The 15000-nt window shown below is 35.1% G+C and overlaps 1 protein-coding gene across 14 annotated transcripts in view; it reads right to left on the bottom strand.

Moving 5' to 3' along the window:
* LOC144967260 (RIMS-binding protein 2-like) overlaps positions 1-15000 on the bottom strand; it is a 263317-nt gene that overhangs the window by 243545 nt on the left and 4772 nt on the right. For all 14 annotated transcript variants that reach the window (XM_078904258.1, XM_078904269.1, XM_078904263.1 and 11 more), the window contains exons 3-5: positions 14067-14314; positions 11974-12798; positions 10568-10717 (exon numbers count right to left, since the gene is read on the bottom strand). In XM_078904258.1, coding sequence (XP_078760384.1) covers positions 10568-10717; positions 11974-12798; positions 14067-14314 — 1223 coding nt within the window. The remainder of the gene's footprint in view (positions 1-10567; positions 10718-11973; positions 12799-14066; positions 14315-15000) is intronic.

Genomic DNA, 15000 nt, shown 5'->3' with positions numbered 1-15000 from the left:
ATATGTGGGTTTTGTTTTAGAGTAATGCAGTTTATGTGATAGAAAGTGATAAAATGTTACAACTTCTCAGCGATCTTTTAAAAATAACACACATTTACTGTGAATAAAAATGCCCTCGTATCAAAACACAAACAATGAAATAATTTGATCCAGACGTCAGCAGAAGAAGAACAGGAGGCTGGTTTGAACATCAGAGTGGACATTACCAATAACGGTACAGCGATAAGGATTTAGCTGTATCAGTGACCTATTTACATGACTCAGATCGCAGCATATCAATAAAAGCAATAAAAGAACGGGTTGATTAATGTTCCTGAGCAGATTATGAGATATTCGATAGTGCTCACTAAGGGGAGGTGAAGGGGGTGGATTGGAGGAGGGAGGGGGTAGAGCGTGTGGAAAGGGTGGTGCCAGATGTTTCGAAGTATGAGTTGAAACAAAAACAAAAAACAAAAAACAAGACAGTAAAATAAATGCTGTGCACTCAGTTAAATCACTCACATCTGTCAGCCGGATATAAAATCCCAGCACACACAACTGTGTGTAACCTTAAACATTTATGGATTGATACACCTTAATGAGAATTACTCATAAAAATGGCTGGTTAAAAACAATAACAAAGAGAGGAGTGACGTCAATTTCGTTCTATCTGTAAAAGCAATAAAAGTACGTTGATTAATGTTCCTGAGCAGATTATGAGATATTCGATAGTGCTCACTAAGAGAGGTATGTGGGGTGGATGGATGGGGGGGGGGGGGGTATGTGGGTATGGAAGGGGCTAAATATTGCGTTGTCGGCCGCGGAAAGAAATGGGAGGTGAAAAATAACAAAAACAAGAAGAGTTTTGTGTATTGGTTTGTTGTTGATTAGCCAAAAAAAAAAAAAACTCATTACATCTGCCAACTGGATATAGATAGTTCGAAGATGACGTCACTCAGGCCTTTGTTATTGTTTTTGCCATCCGCGTTTGTGAGTTGTTCTCACTAAACTGTATTAACCAGACTATAAAAGTTCATGGTTACACAGAGTTTGTGTGTTGGTCCGTTATACTTCCGGATGGCAATGTTGTGAACTCCTTGGCCTAGCGCATTCTATCTATAACATACCAATTATGTGTAACCGTTCATAATACAATTTAGTGAGAACTAATCGTAAAAATGGCTGGCCAAAAAAAACAATAACAAAGAGCTGAGTGACGTCAACTTCGTTCTAACTGTATCCGGCTGCCGGATGTTAAGAGTATTTTACCTAAACGCAATAAGAGCGAAAGGGGACGAGGAAAGTCTCAAGGTGGACGAGACTAAATACGTGAAAACTGTGACTCATTACAAAGAAGAATCGTAAGTGGACATTGGGTTTGGGACAAGTAATGCGTGAGAACGAGAAATACGTGAAAATTGTGACTAAGTACAAAGAAGAATCATCATACGTGGGCATTGGGTTTGGAACGAGTAATGCATGAGAACGAGAAATACGTGAAAATTGTGACTAACTACAAAGAAGAATCATCATACGTGGGCATTGGGTTTGGAACGAGTAATGCGTGAGAACGAGAAATACGCAGACGAGGAAAACGTGCTGGACTGTAAACATGAAAGGAACAATATAGATAGTACGCGCTTGGCTAAATAGTTCACATCATTGCCATCCGGAATTATAACGGACCAACACACAAAATTCTGTATAACCATGAACTTTTATAGTCAGGTTATAGATAGAATGCGCTTGGCAAAGGAGTTCACAACATTGCCATCCGGAAGTATAACGGACCAACACACAAATCTGTGTAACCATGAACTTTTATAGTCTGGTTAATACAGTTTAGTGAGAACAACTCACAAACGCGGATGGCAAAAACAATAACAAAGGTCTGAGTGACGTCATCTGCATACTATCTATACAGTTAGGTGAGAATTACACATCAACGTGGATGGCAAAAAAACAATAACAAAGACCTGAGTGACGTCAACTTCGTTCTATCTATAGGACCCAAGCTTAAAAAAAAAAATATTCAAGAGCTCTTTTATTGCGCAATATCCACGAAATCCCAGGTTTGAGATAGTTTGTCAAGATGAGGGTCATTGTAATCGATGAATTTAAAGGATGAGTTTCTGGCCAAAATATTGATTAATTATTGCGGTATGTTTTTGTTTCTCTTTTCAGAGTATGCAGAATAGTAAATCACTATGACACCAATCGTCCAACCGCAAATAATCCGTGTATATATATATATATATATAACTGAGATTCATAAACATAGGTTTGGTTTTTTTTTTAAATTGATGTTACAGTACAAATTAAATCTATATAACATTAATATAGAACATATCAAAACCAAAATTACGATACCATGAAGAAAATTTGAACACACACACACACACATACACACACGTACACACATGCATCCACCTATCCATCTATCCATCCACCCACCCATTCACTCACCCACCCATCAAGACAGACAGACAGACAGTCAGTCACGAGGAGAGAGAGAGAGAGAGAGAGAGAGAGAGAGAGAGAGAGAGAGAGAGAGAGATAGAGAGAGAGAGAGAGAGAGAGCGAGAGAGAGAGAGAGTGAGTGAGAGAGAGAGAGAGAGAGAGAGAGAGAGAGAGAGAGAGAGAGAGAGATATTAGGCTCGCAAATAAAAATCAATCGTTTATTCATTACATTGCAGTATTTATGGAAGTGTCATAAAAAGGTTATGCAGGATAAATTGCATTGGTTTCAGATCATATATCTACTCTGGTTGTTGAATATTGCAAATATATATACTATACTATGTTTGCGCAATGAATACACCAGCTGTGAGGTACATCTTATCACATACATACGTATGGTATATAATGTAGATATATTGATGTTATGCCTGTAGGCAAATTACTCACAACATCCGCCAGCCAGATTAAACATACCAACAGGTGTGTAACCTTTAACATTTATATTCTGATTCATATCATTGATTGAGAATTAATCACTAACAGGCGACCTAAAATTAATCAGAGCTGAGTGATATATTGAGGTGACATCATTTCGGTATCAAAATATGTCTGCATGACTCTATTCAATAAATAAATTCACGATTAACATTAGTACCACCATGACCACCACAATCATTACTGCGCTATCATCATCATCATCATCATCATCATCATCATCATGATCATCATCATCATCATCACCACCATCATCACTATCATCATCATGATAAAATGCGACGTGTACACATATGCAGGTCTGACATCCGAACCCACTTATGGGCCTAGTTTATTATGGTTGTAATGGACATTATTTCGCGTCATTTTTTTTTTTTTTTTGAGATTTCCATTACAACAATGAGCCCTTAAGGAATTGGGTTATCAGACCTGCAAATAAGTGCACATCGATAAAATGGCTTCATAGAAAATCGCTAAGTGTCAAGACTTTTCTAGTTTTACATTACTAAACGTGTTACAATAATATCGCCATTTATAACGAGAATTGTCATTTAACGATGTACGAAGTTCGCATTCTTAAAACTAATTTCAAGATTTTCGAGATTTGCAAGAAAAAAAAAATCTTTAGATTGGGGTTGAGGGGTTTATTAATTAACCTCCAATTTGCTCACTTGGACAACATGGGTGATTCCTATTGACATCAGACGCCCTGTTTCAGAGATTATCTATATTCCTTCGTGGAATGTCTAGGAGACGGTATCTTTTGATGTCTGATGGATTATCTATCGACGGTATATTATGATGCCATGGCGGAAGGGCGTAATTTTAAAAAAATGTAGGGGTTTGTTTGCTTGTTTGTTTGCTTGTTTGTTTGTTTATTTGTTTGTTTGTTTGATTCTTTGTTTGTTGTTGGGGTTGGTGATGGTGGTGGTGTGGTGATGGTTATATGAAGCGTCAGTTAAAGATATTGGGGAAAGTCGAAATATTATCTCTGCATGTAGAGTCGGATAGGTTTAAAAGAATCCAAGAAAAATAAAAGAAGGGAGCTAATTGAGATGTGCAACAGATATCGATATCCAAAAGCAATTTATCCAGGCGTTTAAGTCTGAGAGCACATTGAAGTCCCCAACCAAAAAGGAAGCAAACAACCACAACCAAATCGGATAGCATTGAAGTGCTCGTAAAAACATACAATGGTCACTAAATTGATGTTGAAGTATCGAGGAAAGAACTATCAACTCTCATTTTAGAAAACATGCGTCTGATAGTCTCTCTTTAACTCAGATAAGACCCAAAAATCATGTCCTGGACAAGAACAAGAACATAAAACCATATATAAAGGACAACGACATAGTGTAATAGAGGATATTGAAGATACAGGAAGTAAAAGGACCCCACTTCTTTTTAGTGCCAAGTTTATAGAGCAGGATATCAAGAGCGAATTTAAATTAATTGCGTTAAATCATCTGAAAAATAAAACTGATAGAGGTACTCGTAGTCGCTAAAATTTGGACAATAAAAAGAAACATATAGAAAAAAATTCACTGACGGTACAATCGTTTCAAAAGAAAAAGACAATTGCATAAGCCGGCATGCATCGTTTACATAATGATAATCAATATATTTTTTTCACCATACAGTTTAAAGTCGAGGTGCGCAATGTGTGATCCACCGTCTCAATACGGTATTTTGTCGGGATGAAACGGTTGCAAAAAAAAGTCCAATTAAAGTTAAAACCGAACAAAAAGATGAATTATTGGTTTCTAACGCTGTAAAATACTAGGTTCGTTCTCCACAATATAACATAATAATAATAATAATAATAATAATAATAATAATAATAATAATAATAATAATAATAATAATAATAATAATAATAATAATAATAATAATAATAATAATAATAGATCTCTATTTATTGCCTATAACTATGGCAGTTTGTCATTTAAATACACTTGTTATAACGTTATATGATAACTATAATATTCAACAAACATTTCAGTAACATGTAAGCTCAACTCAAGTCTGATGTTTTTTGGCTTTTTATTCAATTTCCCACATCTTGATCATCCCTACATAATACCGTTATGAGACGATGGGTCACATAATATACAATTTGTTGTCTGATGAAATTTTAACTTCCATAAAGCAAGTATTATCATCCAATTGAATATAAACCAAATCCAGAAACCCTCAAAAAAAATGAAGAAACCACACACAAAGGCAGACATGCAGTTAAAGAGTAGGAGAAACACATCAGAAATGTCGCAAAAAAAAAACACAAAAAAACCACACTTCTTCTTAATTCGACACCAGTGTAAACACAAAGTCCACTCGGGATAAGGACGGTTCTTGATGCAGGCGATTGGACTTTGGAAACTTTCGTAGGTCATAGCCTTCGCCAATTATATTGTAATCGTAAAACAAACAGATGAATGTGCCTTGTATTCCCAATCAAAGGATTGCCCAATTAACGGCCGTACTCTGGAAAAACTCGTAAATAAAAATTTAGCTGGAAAACTCGACCTTCGAAACTCGATCGATTTAAATGACCCTCATCTCGGCAAAAACTGTCAAACCTGGGACTTGCCAAGATGAGGGTTTTTTTTTAAAATCGATTGATATTTGAAGACAAGTTTTCTGGCCAAATATTAAAAATACGTGCCTTTCCAGATACGGCAGTTAGGTACTTGGTTAATCATACACGCCCGCATCTCAAAGAAAGTAAAAATCTTTTGCCTAATGTTCTATTGTCGAACATATTGAAAGCCAAAATCTCAGTTTTGGAGGACGTCTGTAACTGCAGGCATAGCCTTCCGAACATGGGACATATTGGTAACATGCTTGATTCTTTAAAAGGTTTTTGCTATGTTTATAAAGTAAGAAACCCGCTTCAAAATATAGGTTTCCAATTTTTCGTGGAAAGCCATATAATAGTTTTAAAATGCAATGTAAACTTCAACATAGGATATTCCTATTAAAGGATGATAAATACTAATTTTTTACGTGGAAACAACAAACCACCGACATCATGAAAAAAAAAGATAAGACACCGCATATCCAAGAATATCACAATAGTGAGTTAAAGAATTAGCAACACAGCTTTAAAATGAATCCTTGGGAAATCTCACGAAATATAGCTAACTTATATTATTGGGGAAAAGAAACTGATAAAAAAAATAGTTAAGAATTCCGCTGATTGGTGTAAATCGCTGCAACCTTCAATACCGTCCATAGTGCTCAATAACTCATAATGACCAACCAAAGAACCTTATGTTCCAGATAAGGTCACTATTAAAAAACGACGGTGGTCGAGAATTCCACGTTATTCTTAACGCTGAAAGTAGTGGAGTGTAAAATCAGTGATACGACCTCAATGAAACATTAATCCGGCTAACACACATCGTCATTACATTGTTGTCGTAAATCTCTGCCTTTTCTACTAATGCTCGGCCAGAGGCTCGGATCCATGGCACATTACTGAACAACACCGCATTTATTTTGGCTTGTTATGTATTATACGTGTTTATTGTGTGGTGTGGTCAGACATTCCAGAGTCACCGAAGAGTTTTTTTTTTATTCTCAATTTCAGCTCACAGTTTGTGAGTAAATCTCACCAAAATAAAAAATATCCATAAGGTTACATGACCAGTAAGATTGATTGTCTCTTTTCGATCAGACGGAATTGTGTGATACCAAAAAAAACAAAAAAAAAACAATTGTAAATCGCCTACTCTGAACATTATATATGTGGATACCGGCACTATATCAAGTATTAATAATAATAATATAATATAATAATAATAATAATATAATAATAATAATAATAATAATAATAATAATAATAATAATAATAATAATAATAATGGTGATGATGATAATAATAATAATAATAATAATAATAATAATAATGATGAGGATAATAATAATAATAAATTGATGCTGTGTTCTTCACGCACAAAGAAAGACATGTTTTGCTCACTTCATGCTTCCTCCTTCTTGCTATGCCTGGCAAGCTATTCACTTGGATGCAGTTTAACTATTATCTTATATTTTGAGTCCCCTGTTTTTTTTTAAGGAAAGAAGAGCATATTTGTATATTTTGTTTGCTTATTTCAGGAAATAAATTTCACAAGTGACACCCGAGTGGATAGAATATTATTTGAGGAAAATATTTTTATATCACTCTTACTATACTATGACTTGGACAACATGGGTGATTCCTGTTGACATCAGGCATCTTGTTTGATAAATTATCTATATATTCCTTCGTGGAATGCATAGGCGTCGATATCGTATGATGTCGTGGCGGAAGGACATAATTATTTTTTTACCATGACTGCCGGGACAATTAGATAAATCTACCATTACAGTGAAAGGCGCTATTCCATGAAGGGGAGTCAAGACACAAGATGTGATATATTATTTTATACACCTGATTATTAACGACTAAACTTTAGATTTCGAGAATTTTATTGTTTGTTTGTTTTTAATTGTTTTACGTAACACTGCGACACAATTAGGCCATATATCAGCAGCAGTAAAAAGTGATAGTGAAAAGATTCTAGAAGTACAATAAAAAGCACAATAGAAAAAAGTGAAACAAAGGTGAATTGTTCAAGTAGGAAACAGATGTAGATTCCAAGAGCATACCATAAGTGTACTTAGTTTGAGATCACATAAAAGTTGCATCCAGACACCAGCACAGGATCCCACTAAGAGAAATACACTCAAATGTCTACAGAATATGTATATCCAATACAGAAAACATAACCAACAATACATAACTGTGAGATGATTTACAAGGGAAAAAATTCATCTCCCAAAACTAATACAAAACATTTAACAGTCTACCCCTCAGCTATGGACTCCGGCAAGGGCCAGCACAAGACCAAGCAATCCCATTCCAAGACAAAGACAGAAAGCAACTTGGAAAACAGACATACGGGGATAGAAGACGAAGGTCAAAAGACCCAATCCAGAAGCATTATTTTGACAAATCGCATTGAGATTCGTGTTTATAGCAGTGTGTTTGCATGCGTGTGTGTGTGTGTGCGCGCGCGCGCGCGTGCGTTTGCGTTTGTGCGTGTATGTGTGTGTGTGTGTGTGTGTGTGTGTGTGTTTAAACTTGAGCATTTATAAAATGTGCAATATCTACTCAATGTACTAAAAGCGCTTTACAAGGGCCACAAGCCAACAGCAACACTTAACATGTAGAACGAAAAACGACACCTGAAAGGTTCTTGGACAACGTTGTTTCCGGGACAGGTGTTCACTTTTAACCTGAGTACCATGAGAAAATGTGAGTAAAGTGACTTTTACAAAGCCTCAACTTTGAGCTACCGAAAGCGGGATTCGACCAGAGACCAGAGGTCACAAAGCATATCCTTCACATAGCCGTTGAGAGGGAAGATTAGGGAAGAGGGATGGGGGGGGGCGGAGGGGGTGAGAGAGAGAGAAGATAGTGAGGGCCTTCCTTATGCAGACAATGGGGCCTTATCCAAGGCCTTTTTTGTAACTTAAAGGGAGGTAAAAGGGAAAAAATGAATAAAAATAACAATAGCTTCATTATGTCCCCTTAATAATAATTTACAGATCAAAGCTATTTTTCAGAAATAGTGGAGCAGCGAATAATTAATCATGATAGTAGACCTTCAGGGCTACATTTTAGACCCATGGAGCCAGAGTCAAGTTTCAATAAGACAATAGCAATTGCTTTCTCCCCTTCGGATGGGCGGGACGCTAGTCTATCACAAAGTCCTTTCCGCCAGATCCAACAGACCCAGCTACCCAACCACTGCTGTGGATAGGGGAGAGGGGAGGGGGAGAGGTCAGGAAAAAAATTCGACTGCAACCAGGATCGATCTCGGTCCCTCTGCGTGTGAAGCGAGGGCTCTGCCTGCTGAGCTACTGGGACTCTCTTCTTGATCATAATAATATATAGACAAATAATGATTTTTTTTAAAAGGTTCAGGTAGATTTTTTTTAATGAAAAAAAAAAATACCTAAAACTTAGTAGCCGCAAAGGAAAAGTAATACTCACAAAGAATCAAACAAATAAACAAACAAACAAACAAAAATGAAATAAGCAACAACAACAAAAAAGGAATAGACAAAACAAAATAACATACGATCATTAAAATAACCGATGGCAAATATATTGAATCCTCACTAAATCTAGAATAATAATAAATGTAAAAATTTGCAATAGATGAAATATGTAAATCAGAATCATAAGCAATAAACAAGAATATCAACTGAGTGAAAAACGGAAATAGCAGAAATAAATGATTATGTTCATACTCACATCCATGATGTTGATAAGGGGATAGCAATCAATCTATCGACGTGGGCTTATTTATAAATAATAATAATATTATGTGAACGTAGGTTATAACTCGTGCACGTCAAAATAATGTCAAACTAAAGTCTCGGACAGGGTATTACACATAGTGTATACGATAAATGCATGGCACAAAAGTAATAAAATGAAATCTATAGGCCTAGCCCACTGATTATAAATCCTTTTATTAATGATTTGACGCGGATTAGCAAGAATTATGGTGAAACAGATGCACGGGATACTTGATTTGCTTGACGATAATATTAGCTACGTAAACACTAATTGTAACTGTGCAAAATGTTTCATATTTTCTATTTCGCTTCATTAAATATATAACTCAATATTTTCAATTACGGTCTGTTTTTTTTATGATGATAAATAAATACACTAAATGGCAACGTCAGCGACCTCTGTTGGATGAGGAGGAACAGGAAGAGGAGGAGGAGGAGGAGGAGGAGGAGGAGGTGATAAGGAGGAGGAAGAAGAAGAAGAGGAGGAAGAAGAAGAGGAGAGAGGAGGAGGAGGAGGAGGAGGAGGAGGAGGAGGAGGAGGAGGAGGAGGAGGAGGAGGAGGAGGAGGAGGAGGAGGGGAGGAGAGAGGAGGAGAGGAGAGAAGAGAGAAGAAGAAGAAGAAGAAGAAGAAGAAGAAGAAGAAGAAGAAGAGAAGAAGAAGAAGAAGAAGAAGAAGAAGAAGAAGAAGAAGAAGGAAGAAGAAGAGAAGAAGAGAGAGGAGAGAGGAAGAAGAGAAGAAGAAGAAGAAGAAGAAGAAGAAGAAGAAGAAGAAGAAGAAGAAGAAGAAGAAGAAGAAGAAGAAGAAGAAGAAGAAGAAGAAGAAGAGGAGGAGGAGGAGGAGGCGAAGGAAAAGGAGGAGGAGGAGGAGGAAGGGAGAAGGAGAAGCAGAGGAAGAGGAGAATAAGTTACAAGGAAAGTATATCTGTTCGAATAGCAAGCTAGAGGAGGAGGAGGAAGAGAAGAAAGAAGAAGTGAAAAGGATTTAGAAGGAGGAGGAGGAGGAGGAGGAGGAGGAGGAGGGGCAGAAGGAGGAGGAGGAGGGAGAGGAAGAACATGAGGAAGAAAAATTCATATTGAAAAGCATGTCATATAGAGTACCAATAATAATAAGGAGGATGAGCAGGAGGAGGAGGAGGAAAGATGGATGAGGAGGAGGAAGAGGAGAAAAATTAGAAGGAAAAACAAGAAGGAGGAGGAGGAGTTAGACGAGAGGAGGAGGATGAGGAAGAGGAAGAAAAGTAGTAGTAGGAGGAGGAGGGGTAGATTATCAACCGCTTACCTCGATACTCAGGGCAGGTAAAGAGGAAGTTGACAGCTTTCTCTTCCTTTCATGTCTTTGAGATAAAGTCGCTATTTCCTCCTCTGTAAGAGTTGCTTGTTTCAATGCTTCTTCTGCCATCTTCAGTTTGTCCAGGTTGCCGAGAGCTACCTGGAGTAGCAAGAACAATAAATAATTGATAAAATATTGTGACAGTCACTTTTAAAACTCGAAATCTTATTATTATTATTACTATTATTATTATTATTATTATTATTATTATTATTATTATTATTATTATTATTATTATTATTATTATTATTATTATTATTATTATTATTATTATTATTATTATTATTATTATATTATTATTATTATTATTATTATTATTATATTATTATTATTATTTTATTATTATTATTATTATTATTATTATTATATTATTATTATTATTATTATTATTATTATTATTATATTATTATTATATTATTATTATTATTATTATTATTATTATTATTAGATCTCATCTATCATCATTTATATATTATTATTATTATCAATCTCATCATCATCATCATTGTCATCTATATATTATCATCATCATCATCATCATCTATCATCATCATCATCATCATTCATTTATCATTATATATTATTATATTATTATTATTATTATTATTATTATATTATTATCATTATTATTATTATTATTATTATTATTATTGTTATTATTATCATTATTATTATTATTAGTAGTAGTAGTATTATTATTATTATTATTATTATTATTATTATTATTATTATTATTATTATTATTATTATTATTATTATTATTAACTCACTCAACCCTATCACCGACTATATCCGTAGTTTACCCGGGTTACTTTTACCCCATTCCTATTTATTACATTTTTTCTGATACAAATTATAGGCGTAGTATCAAAGCTGTTGGTAACAACAAGATATGAAGTGAGTAGAAAAGTGCCAGAAGACAATAGAGAATAAAAATTTTTCGCGGCGGTGGTGGGGTTTGAACCTGCGACCTTATTGGTACGACAACTCCGCCTGGCAGGTGAGAGCGTGGCTCTACCGTGTGAGCTATCCACGAACACACAAAAATATTCGTTTCAAACCCAAGTCATTTCTAGATCCCTCTCTCACCCACTTCTTGAGACCGCCGATTCGTTCGCACACCACCATCGCGAATCAAAGCTGTTGTTTTTAGTTTTTGCATGTTAATGGTAGTTGAATAAAACTATCTATGTACATTCTCATTTTTAATACAATTTATACAATTTTGAAACGTAGCAAAAATCTGTAGGTGTGAGTGAGTTAATATTATTATTATTATTATTATTATTATTATTATTATTATTATTATTAATTATTATTATTATTATTATTGTTATTATTAATGTAATAATTACCTTCTTGTGTTCATTGATGACGGTGCGCAATTCTCTATCATAACCAGCCCTCAATTGCATGAATTCATCTTCCTTTATCTTGTGCTCTTTGATTTTTACTTCAAGGGTACGACGAATATCAGATGCTTCCTTCTCCAAACCTGTCTTCTGAGATTCTAATTCTTTAATTCGCAATTCCATATCACTTAGCACCTGTTTATCTTCAGCCTGAGATTCTTCAGTTTTTATAATCATACTCGTTTGAAGTGATTCATCTTTTGTTTGAATCTCTATATCTTGTCCTGCACATTCATCTTTGTTGTCAGAATTAACGACACTATCACCTTCCACATTCATTGCAGCATCCTGCATTTCAATTTTTGACACAATTCTTCCAACATAGTTGTCTTTCCTTTCATTTTTGGCTCTTACTTTGACTTCTTTGGTTATTAGAGGTTCTACAACAGTCACTGACTTTTTGTTTTTGGGTGAATGTATTGCGGTTCCCCCATCAAAAACATCTGCAGCTGCTTCGGATTCAGAGTCAGCAGTCTTTGATGTATTTGGCCTCGGGTCAATATCTGGAGTTTTTTCCCTAGCTCTCGGTCTTTTACTAACCATAGCAATATCATTATCTGCATCCTTCCTTGCTGCATCATCCTCATCCTCTAACAATTCCTGTTTATTACTATCCATCCCGACGACTTTGCCTTTTTCTTGCTTTTCTTTCCTTCTCTCATTTTTTGTTAAAGTATTCTTATCTTTTTTCTCACTTTCTTTATACAATAAAACTTGTTGTAGCTCAAAGTCTTTTTGTTTTATAAGTTCTTCTTTAAGTCTTGCCATCTGAAATTCATAAAAAAGCGTGAACATTAGCAATTATTTAAAAGTATTAGATACTCATAAAAATTTTGATTATTCTCAACATACATAAATGGCCTCAGCATTAAGATTAAGCTTATCTTAACATTTAATATTCTTTTCTATCAATATATCATGGGTGCGAAAGCATTGCCACAATTATATTTCTATAAAGGCTTATCTACCATAGTTTCTCTTCGATAGCATGTATTCTATTAACTGTATATTTTTCTCCTACATCAACCAATTCACAAAATTATAATAGTCTACAAAATTATTTTTTATCGACATACGTGGGTCGCGAAAATTTAATAGATATTGAAAAAGCGGACCAGTTTCTTCAATTGATGAGAACTTTTCATTATCTTTTATCAAAAAAAGGGATATTTTAAAAATATTAAAATTAAATAGGCTCCATATACACTGAACTTATTTAAGCCAATGAGAAGATTAACTCACTGGTGCTAGATGAACCGGACAGAAAACCCAATTTATTATCCTTATATCGATAATCCAATTTCTTACTCAGATGAAGTGAATAATGCAAAATCGAGAAGGAAATTAAATTTGATTTTGCTTTGTAAATGGGATACAAATAATATCGCTTGATTGCTTGAAGTTATAGGGAGGGATTTCGGGACTTAATTTATTACTGATATTTATATCTTAATCACAGGGTCCTGAAAGCTCAATTGGCAAATCCCTCAACAAACAATAAAAAAACAAAAAACAAATCAAGTTGTTTTCCCAACTATTCTGTCCACAGGGTAGTTATATGAACTGAGCTACTTACCTGTAAATCATGAGGAAAATACTTTGGAAAAGACCTGGGGTTTTTTTGTCCAAAAAAGATATATTACCGTCTGTTTAACGCTACAAAAACTGGGACAAACTTCATCCCCATGGCCTTATAGCTCTAAGGGACTACTTTTTTACATTAAAGACTTGAGCTTTTTTATATAGTGCAATATCCACTTGACATGCTCAAGGTGTCCTGACCAACAGCAACAATTATCATGTACAACGAGTCATGACGCTTGTTTGGCGATAATACAATTTTTTCCAACAGAGACAACGCTGTTAACTGCTAGGTACTCATATGACACCTAAGTACGGTAAGAGAGTGTGAGTAAAGAGCCCTTTCCAAGGACTCAACTATACGCCGAGCAAGGCTCAAACCCTGGACCTTCCAATTTGAAAGCGAGTGCCATACCACAAGACCAAATAGCCAAATATATAGTTCAATAGCCCACCTCTTTCTTTTTCTCTTCTTCCATCTTATTTTGCAGCGTGGTCATGGCCAATCTCTGGTCACTTTCAAAAGCTTCCCTCAATTTTCTCATTTCCTCCACTCTCTCTTGCTGCAGTTGTCTTGCCTTAACCCTCTCAAGCTCCAGCTCGTGTTTCATCCTGTTATATTTACGTCTGTACTCATCACCAGCTCTGCCTGATCCTCTGTACCTGGAGTCACGTGAGAAACCTGAATGGTGAGAACTATGACCTGTAAATAGGTTGGAACAATTATGAAAAATGAGTGAAAACCTAAGTATTGGGGATTAAATCTGGAGCAATCATGTTCTGTTGTTTGGGAGGGGGGGGGGGCTGTTTTTTTTTTTTGGGTTTTTTTGTTTTTGTCTCTTCTTTCTTTTATATTTGGGGTGTCGTTTTATTTTTGGTTTGTTTTTGGATTTTATTGTTGGTATTGTTGTTGTTGTTGGGGTTTTTTTCTTTGTAGTTTTTTTGGGGGGAGGGGTTAAGGTTCATAAAATGAAGTCAATTTTATTTTATTTTAAACTAAATTTCAACATTCTGAAAGTGCCAACAACTATACTACAACTAAACTAAAAAGAATTGAACCACATTTAATTTTTACACAGCTTAACTCTTTTTTTGAAACTGTGATTTGTCCTTGTCCTTACACATTCTACTCACGCTATAACCTTGTACAAATCAATGCTTGTAGCACAATTCAAGAGCAATGTGTGAAAAAGTGGGTGGATCAAGTAAGCACTTATATAAATAATAACAAAAGTGAAAAAATATATACATATTTTTTTTAAATCAAAAATTACTAAATTAAGGAGATTGAGAGATAAAACATGGATGGCTTCCATCACGCCCTTTGCCTGTCTGTAGGGGATAGGTTTTTATGAAAGCAAATGGAAAGTGGGTGGAGCAGGTGTTTAC

This window comes from Berghia stephanieae, chromosome 3 (assembly GCF_034508935.2).
Source record: "Berghia stephanieae isolate SIO BIC M18660-M18661 chromosome 3, UCSD_Bste_1.3, whole genome shotgun sequence".
NCBI classification, from domain to species: domain Eukaryota; kingdom Metazoa; phylum Mollusca; class Gastropoda; order Nudibranchia; family Aeolidiidae; genus Berghia; species Berghia stephanieae.
This window is presented reverse-complemented; position numbering and strand designations above follow the sequence as displayed.